The sequence below is a fragment of the Dicentrarchus labrax genome, unplaced genomic scaffold (assembly GCF_905237075.1).
Source record: "Dicentrarchus labrax unplaced genomic scaffold, dlabrax2021, whole genome shotgun sequence".
NCBI classification, from domain to species: Eukaryota; Metazoa; Chordata; class Actinopteri; family Moronidae; genus Dicentrarchus; species Dicentrarchus labrax.
In genome coordinates, this window is record NW_026136708.1 from 9,903,818 (window position 1) to 9,912,565 (window position 8,748).

The 8,748-nt window shown below is 37.3% G+C and overlaps 1 protein-coding gene across 2 annotated transcripts; it reads right to left on the reverse strand.

Annotated features, from left to right (window-relative positions):
• Positions 1-1,614: 1,614 nt before the first annotated feature.
• Positions 1,615-8,620, reverse strand: LOC127368069 (G-protein coupled receptor family C group 6 member A). 2 transcript variants are annotated; one of them, XM_051408506.1, is made up of 7 exons: positions 8,329-8,619; positions 8,034-8,200; positions 6,641-6,756; positions 5,303-6,085; positions 4,497-4,718; positions 3,743-3,869; positions 1,615-3,593 (listed from the first exon to the last, which is right to left on the reverse strand). In XM_051408506.1, exons 1-7 carry the CDS (start codon positions 8,493-8,495, stop codon positions 2,425-2,427), a joined length of 2,751 nt encoding a protein of 916 aa, XP_051264466.1. In that variant the 5' UTR covers positions 8,496-8,619; the 3' UTR covers positions 1,615-2,424. The 2 variants fall into 2 exon arrangements, with proteins under 2 accessions (XP_051264466.1, XP_051264467.1); XM_051408507.1 differs by lacking the exons at positions 1,615-3,593; positions 3,743-3,869 and having other exon boundaries at positions 4,692-6,085; positions 8,329-8,620.
• Between the last annotated feature and the right edge of the window lie 128 nt (positions 8,621-8,748).

An 8,748-nucleotide genomic window follows, 5' to 3' on the forward strand; every position in this document is an offset into this window, starting at 1 on the left:
GATAAACAGAAAATCCCATAATGGAAAAGCAGGGAAAAAAAGAGAGAGAGGATGAGGCAGGGAGGGAGACATATTCTGAGCAACCACAGAATCTCACAGTAAATTGAATGACTAATTGCATTGGATTTGTTAATTTGACCACTGGCACATCTGATAGGGGCCCGTGACATTGGTTAGCGATGCTCTGTCCTACAAACCACAACAACACCTCTTCTGTGATGTCTCAAATGTGGAACAATTCAGATTCTCCCCGCTATGTCTGATGTTATGCTAATTCTTGTTCAAATCTCAGTAAAGCACAGCATTGATCAGATGAGATGGAAGAAGTCACAAAGAGTGCATTATAGCTCCTCTTCAGTTGGTTGAAAGAGGAGAAGACACACTGATCTGCTCTGGTTTCTATTTATGACAGTCAGTGTAACTGATCATTCAGAGGAATGTCTGCAGAGCTACAGGAGGAGGATTTGGGTGTGTTTGGTGCCCATCAACAATGAGACTTGCTTGAAGTGATTTTTCCAGAGGCACAGGAAATGTATAATTATCAGCTGTGATGCAACAGTGCCGCCAGCGTTTAATATTTGACCTGGTAAACAACAGGTCAAAGTGTTTCGTTTTCATTGTCTTTTCTTTTCATAAGGAACACAATAAGTCAGACATGATCTTCCCCTAATCACAGTGACACAAACGTAAGGAATTTCACAGTTGCAAAACAAGGAAGGGAAACTTTTTCTGTTTATTCCCCACCATGAGTTGTTATTAGTTGTAGTGCCACAGACAGATGCCATACCAGAGCCTCTTCTTTTGGAGACTAAATATACGTAAGAGATAATCAGTCTGAATTTTCCATTTCCTCTTACCGCCATCACAAGGTGGCACAAGATTTTGAAGATTTTCAACATCTTTCCCTCTCTAAGGTTTGTGTGAAATGATATCAGCCCCAAGAAAGATGCTCTATACTTTCAACTATCACATATATTTAAACAGATACAAAAACATAACAGAGAAAACCATAATAATTCAAAAGGGTAATTCAATTACTTAATACTGATTCGTGTGGCAATGGCCTTTAACAGGAAGTATTTTTGTACATCAGGAAGAACAAAATAAGTGAGTAGCCTATGTTAAAAATACCAAATAAAATCGCAAAATGTCTATAAGGGCCGATGAATTATTCCTTTGATTTTTGAATGACTACATTATATTTATCTAAGAACTCCTGTGTGTCAGAGTTTTAGAAATAAGCACATAACTGCAACTGATTGACGCTTCACAGTGTGTATTTTTGTATTAGTATTGTTTATGTATTATTTGTTTTGTACTTCTGTGCACTCTTTAATGTTTTCTGCCTATATGTACAAAGTATACATCTATCTAACGGATGTTTTTATCCAAAGTGACTTACTGTAAGTGCATTTCCCCATGTGGATACATATGGGTATACATTTGTTACTTAGCACAAAAATAAAGTACAGCTGAGGCTGATCGAAATGTCATTAGTTTTGCAGGTATTTAGTCATAGTCTAAAGTGTTTGACGGATTAAAGCTCTGACATGATGGTGGCACTAGATTAAAAGTTAATGCATCACTAAAATTATTAAATAGATATATAATACATTTTCTTTTTGAAATTTCTGTTTATTGAGGTTTTGTAAAAATAATGTTCGAAATCTTACATTTCTTTATACAAGGGAGAATAAAATACATAAAATAGAAAAAATAGATAGGCATCCACTAGCTTATACCATACATACTGAACCCCAATACACGCAAGAATATAATAAAAGGAAAAGTGAAAGTAAAGTAAGTAGCTAGCAGAGCTACTACAGAGAGCTGTTATTATAACAGAGTAAAGGAAGTAGTGCAAATGTAAGGTGATTAAAAAGTAAAACAAGTGCAAGAATAATGATTACTGTGGATAATATAAAATGTAAACTGAAGATAAATATATAAATAAAAACAGGGGCAGATTGTGCATAAGGCTAACATAACCACAAACAGGCAGTCTAGCAATTACAATTTGACCTGAGAGGAACATGAATCCTTGTTGCACATTTCATAGCAATTAAATTTTAAAGACATTTACAGTAAAAGAAAATGTAACTGCTGGTGGCGGTAGGTGAAAAGTCAGTTGATCCTCATCGTCATTAGGATTAATTCTCTGAGGAGCAGGTCCTAAACTAAAAGGATTGCTTTTTGAAATCATCAAAGTGAAAATACTTGGATTTTGGACTGATTTTTCCATTACTATTTTTCAGACATTTTAAGACAAAAAATAAGCCCATTAATCAATAATGAAAATGTTAATGGCAGCCCTTGATATTTGAAGCATTACATTTTGTGCTGCAGTTTTAAACATTTCAATTGTACACTGTCCCTGTTAAAATAAACCAATAAATAAAAAATAAATAAAATAAAATAAAACTTTTAGCTCTTGCAAATCACTGCTGGCAAGCTCGAATATCTCTTTAAATGTTTCTTATTGAAACTGTCGTCATTCTGCAGCCTAGTGAGCTGTGGGTTGGAGACTGGAGAAAGAGACAATGATGACTGATCAGAGCCCATGGGTGGGTTTTGATCAGTCAGTGGAACTAATGACATCGAATTTGACATTGGTAACTCCACATCAAAAGCAGGGTTTTGGATCCCTATAGAGGTCACTGAAGATGAGTTAATTTCTGAGATACTACCCAAGGAATGATTTCTAACATCCTGGCGGAACGCATGCTCTGTGTTTGCTTCCTTCTTGAATAGAATAACGTAACACTTTGTAAAAAACTGACAAAACAGGATGCCGTAGGCTGAGATGAGGATGACGACCATCTCCACTGCTGGAAGGTACTGGCCTGTGACATTGACATAAACTGGGACAAAGATGATCCAGCAGATGAAGTAAATCAGCATAGCAAAGGTGATGAACTTTGACTCGTTGTAACTGTGAGGCAGCTTTCTGCCTTTGAAAGCAACACCAAAGCAGATAAGACATAAAACACCAATATAGCACAGCATGGCTCCAAATGCCTCATTAGATGTCTCCTCGCACCTGAGCAGACGCTTCGTGTTTTCCAATTTGGCCCATTTGGTTTCTGGAGACTTGAGTGCAAGCCACAGAGCACAGATTATAACTTGACCTGACAAGCACACTGCAATAATGATGTAAGGCTTGTAGAGCTTATTCAGGACTCTTTTAATGCTGGGGTCAAACTCAAAGGCCAAGATGATCTTAAAGGACTTGACCATGATACAGGAGACACACAGGGTGAAGCTCAAGCCAAACAGTACCTGCCGTGCTTTGCACTGCTTGTTGTTGGGTTTACCACCAAATAATATCACACTCGCAAATGTGCTCAAGAGAGAGAAGAGAAGGATGATGCAGATGGGGCCCACAGATGCACGCACAACTGGGGTATTCCAGCGTGCAACGAAGATGATCCCAACAACAAGGGTAAGCAGTGCACCTAGAGCAGTAAATGCCAGAAGCGTTTTATGATACTTATCAGTCCATTTCAGGAACAGAATTTCTTTGAGCATACATGTTTTACTTCCCATGGGGGAGTAATGGGTCCTGGTATCACACAGATCACAAACTGTAGAATCTGTAAACAGAGGACAAATGCTCATTATAATCTTCAAGTTGGATATACGTGATTCCTTACAGTTGACAAGATGATAGACCTCATAGCTTAATGTTTTTTTTATTGTATTATACAGTTAATCAATGTTACTGGTGTTTACTGATACATACCACTGGTGTTGGAAAAGTGGTTCTCGGGACAGGATTTGCATTCATAGCAGCAAACAGGTTGGCCCTGAGCTGACTGCTTCCTGGTACCTGGAGCACATTTATTTGAGCAAATGGAAATCACATCTCCCTAAGAAGAGAAAGTGTCCTCATTATGCAACTTTTTGGTAGAGTTCATCAATATACACAACAGTCTTTGAGATATAGGAAGAACATTACAACTAAAGCTTTGGTGAACACTAAGATTAGCATGCCAACATGTTCACAATTGCAGTGTTAACTTGCTAAGCTTAGCTTAGCTTTGCATGTTAGCATGCAAACATTTGCAAGTAATTGGTCATTCACAAAAGTATTGAACAAAGTGAAATTTTGAAGTTATTACAATTTATCCTAGGGATGACATAAATGTCGCTACCAAATTTCATGGCAATCTACCCAATAGTGGTCAAGACATTTCACAAATAATTTAAAATGTCAACTTCACTGTGGCGCTAGAGTAGAAGTTAAGGGGATCACCAAAGTCAGTAAAATTAATCTTCTAGGGAATATTAATGCCTATAGAAAATGTCAAGGCAATAATCCATCGGTTACTTATGTTATATTATTTTTAAGCTTGCGCCAAAGTGGTAGACCATTTGTCTTTGCCATTCATAATGTCACACCACTAACATGTACTGTAGAAAATGAGGATATGTAGACACATAAGAGTGATTAATAATGATAAGAGTAAAATAACTCATAAGAGGACAACCCTTACTGTGACACTGGTGACTTCTTGTTGTTTTTCTTGTGAGATAAAAGTCAACGTGTGGTTTTTTTTAATACTAAAAGTAGCTACAATATTGTGCACATCCACAGTGGTTGGTGATTTCTGATTCCACAAGATGATATCGTATCCTGAGTTAAGATCACCGTTCTTGTCGAATGTATAATTATTCCCATCCATGGTGAACGTTTGCTTCCTTAAGGCATCTCGTAACTGAAAGAAAAAGAATTTGTGATTCTCATTTAATTTCCACAAAACATTTTATATCATATACCTTAAATCAGACTTTTATCATTGATAAAGTTTATAAGGTCAACTTTTTTAGCAAACAGTGGTCTATTTATACATCCAGTAGATAAGGAGAAGCATTCACATCCATTTGTTTCTGGCCATGTGATGAATCTAAGTCCAATATTCAGTCTCATTTTTGCTCTGTTTTTGGTCTCCACCAAGTCCTGAGGGAAAAATCTGGCTCTTTAGCTTCAAAATGCTGCAGTTGGTTCACTAGCTAGTGGCTAATGGTTTCTGTCTGTCAAGTGGTGCTGGGAAGGTAGTGTACAGGGGACTTTTAAGAGTGTTTTGCTGAAAACAACTGAATGCAGTGAGAGTGAATCAAAACAGTAAAATTGTGGGACTTTAGAGTCAGGTGATAAATCTCTATGGATTTGCTTAAAGGGACCCCATTCACATACAAGTAGCCATGTACTCCAATATTAATATACAAATATATTATATCCTCTTTAAAATGCAGTGGTTTCATCATGAATATATATGTGTATGTGTGTAAGTGTGTTCACCTCAGAGGGCTGTAATCTCTCTCTTGTCTTACAGTCCCTTTCGATGCAGAGGTTTGCAACAGCCTGACCAATAGCTTCAACTGCCAACTCAACACTGAACACAGCATATGGATATATCATATTGATTAATGTCTCAATGGCTGTGTCATTGGCAGTTCCTGGCTTCGCCCTTTTTCCTTGTTGTGTCTGATTCTTTAGAAACTGATACAAGAATACATTGTTCCTGTGGTGTTCAGGATCTACATCAAGATTCTTGAGATACTGCTCAAATTTGGTTGGGTTTCCAGATTTCAATGTGGTCCCAAAGATTGTTCCTACTTCACTCAAAGTCCTCCCCCTCAGTATGCTAGGTGATTGCGACCAATTATCACTCGCCACCCAAACTTTCCCCTTGCCTTTAGGCTCCTTGAGAAGACGGTTAAAAAGATACATCATATGGTTAGGTTTGGCAAAGGACACAATGACCTTGACATTTGTATTTTCAGTAATGCTTTTGACTGTAGCACTGATAGAGTCCTGAAGTTGGCTGTCACGCAGAACATCTGGAAGAACAGAAGTGAAGGCGAAGCAGATGTTGGTGCCTTTTGCATGCTGCTCGAGGCGTTGAACTGCGTAGCGACCATAGTCACCATCCGTTGTCACTATACCGACCCAGGTCCACTGGTGGCTTTTTAGAATATTGAGGATGGCGCGCACTTGGTGATCATCCTCTGGTACAGTCCTCATAAAGCTTGGAAAACGTATTTTATCACTCAGGAAACCAGTAGTTGCACCGTAACTTATCTGAGGGAATATCACAGAGCAGCACAGTAAATAGAGAAACACACAAGATTGATATCACAAATTTTGTCTGCATTCATATACTAGATATCTTTAAATGGAAATTTTTGGACAATATGTACATTCGCTTTCCTGCCAAGAATTAGATGAGAATATTGATCCCACTCTTGGTAAATATGAAGCTAGTGCAAGTGGCCAGCGATCTTTATTTAGCATAAATACTTGAATATCGAAAGATAAAAAGGTCTCATTTGTTGAATCTACAATTTTATTGGCTGGGAAAAGTTGCTTCCTGGAGTTTCTGCTGAAGACTGGTTTTTGTTCCCCTTATTTTCAGGCTTTCTGCTAAGCTAAGCTGAGCTAACCAACTGCAGGTAAATGTTTTAATTTCTATTTCTCTAATTTCCCCAAATGTCGACACATTTAAAAAAGATTTGATGATAATTTTTTACATTTTAGATCTGAGTTCTGAAGTTTATGAATATAAAATCTGTCATCCAAAATCATACAATACAAAATACATAACAATCAAGAGTAGGTCTTTAAGCTCAGTCATACCTGAGGAATGTTCTCCAAGTTGAGTAGCCTCGTAACCGCAATGGATATCTCCGAGTGGTAACCACCGACGACAGCCAATACAGGTGGGGAGGGCTGCTCTGCAACACTCCTGGTATCTGAAAACATGTAATATAATATGATCAAATAAACATTATATTATATTACTATATATTACTGTATATTATATTATATTCCTAATTCTTTAGGATTTTTAAACTATATCAATCTATAGCTGATAATTCCTTGATTTCCATTACTGTACATCCATCCCCATCATGCCATCATTTTACATTGCAGTTGGCCCATTTCCAGTCAGGTTCCTGTAGTTCAAAAGTTGTCATAACTAGGGATGGGGATCGAGACCCTTTTCTATAAAGACTCTGTTCCAGATTCCGCAAAACCTGAAAATCAATCAGGTCTGAGCTTATCAATACTGATATCAAGACTAGCGGGTCCCATAATGTTATGTCTCGAGTAGGGCTTAAACAAACAGAAGCCTTTACTCCACTGCTGAAAGAAATCATAGAGGAAACTCTGAAACAAATGTAAAAGGCATGTGTTATTTTCTCTATTGTATTACTATTGCATTATTTCTACTATTAAATAATCAATAGAATACTCGATTACTTAATTAACCGATAGCTTCAGCCCTAGTTGAGAGATGAGAGTCATTTAAATTATATCACTGATACACAAAGATACATCGATTGTCTAATAAAGTTTTTGAATTAATTTGCCTACCAACTGTAATTAAGCAAAACAGCAATACCAGTTCTGTTAAGAAGTTATTGTCGTCTCGTCTTTCTACCAAATAGAAAATTATTGATAGTGTTATTGATAAAGACTCAGATCAATAAGGAGTCTCAAAAATGGTGTCAATATCAATAAAAAATGAATGATCCCCATCCCTAGTCATAACCAACAAGACAAAGTCTACACTGGCAGATAAAAGTCATTAAAATAAACTTAAATATTTTTCTTTTAGATAGTTTATAAGAATAAGACCTAATACTTAAAACATATACATTTACCAAAGAGTGACAGCATAGTATCTGTGATCTGCTTTGTAATGACCAGGATAATTACAATGCATGTTACAGAAACATTTTGAGTAAATATATTTTTATTTTTGTGTTTGTTAACACAATGAGTGTTAGCTATGATCCTAGGAGCAGCAGAGGGTGAGGCAATTTGAGAAAGAATAATTGTTTTGTGATACAAATGAAGAGACAAGAAAAAAGGGTGAGCATCAAATACTTTTACAAGCCAGCTCTTGTATTCAAGGTAAGATTTGAGCACAGCAAAAAAGATTGTTAATAAGTTCTTACACTAAAGTTATTGATAAAGTTATTTTAAATCAGTGTATTACACTTCTGGTCCTGAGACTACTCACTGTTTTTCCTCATGAAGGAAAGGGCCTTTTTCAGGGAAGTGGTAACGTCAGAGCAGGAGTCCACTATACGATACCCAAGGGTTAGATTCCCCAACACCTGCCTCTTGTTTACTTCCTCCACCGCATGCACCATTATCAGAGACTGGACCAGCCGAGCCGTGCTGAACCTGTGTCACACACACACACACACACACACAATTACATACAAGTGCACCCTACTTTAACACATTCACATTGTTACTGCTCAGTGTGTCATAACAACACACACACAGCAAGGTAAAAAAACCACACATACCTGTCACAGATCCATGTACCGTTGACCTCTTTAACACTTTCATGTATTGGGAACAATCCTCCAATGATAATGTCACCTGGAGCTGTGGCATCATCCAAACATGTGGCACCAAAAAACTGGTCTAGTAAAACCGAGGAAAAGATGTAGAAAGTAAAAAAATGTTTCATCTTCTTCTGTTATATTAGTACAAATCTGCTTCAAAGTGGCTCTGATTTCCAAAATCTGCTCTCAAATTTCAGTCGTGTGCGTCAGGTCAGTGTGGCAGCAGAAGACCGAGTGTAGATCAACTTGATACTTGATGCTACTTAACTTTCCCAGCGGGTGTCACCAAGACGTCATACGTGTGGAATGTAAATAATGTCGGTTTTCTTCCTGTTCCTATCATTAGTGACCACAGGCTCATGATTTAGCTGAAGGTTT

What these genes read in the sequence shown, in the direction of transcription:
- LOC127368069 (XM_051408506.1), bottom strand. Translation starts at nt 8,495, where the DNA reads ATGAAACATTTTTTTACTTTCTACATCTTTTCCTCGGTTTTACTAGAC. An exon ending in AGAGATTACAGCCCTCTGAG is followed by an intron (nt 4,719 to 5,302) that starts GTGAACACACTT and finishes TTTTTCTTTCAG; the next exon opens with TTACGAGATGCCTTAAGGAA. An exon ending in CCACTTTTCCAACACCAGTG is followed by an intron (nt 3,594 to 3,742) that starts GTATGTATCAGT and finishes CTCTGTTTACAG; the next exon opens with ATTCTACAGTTTGTGATCTG.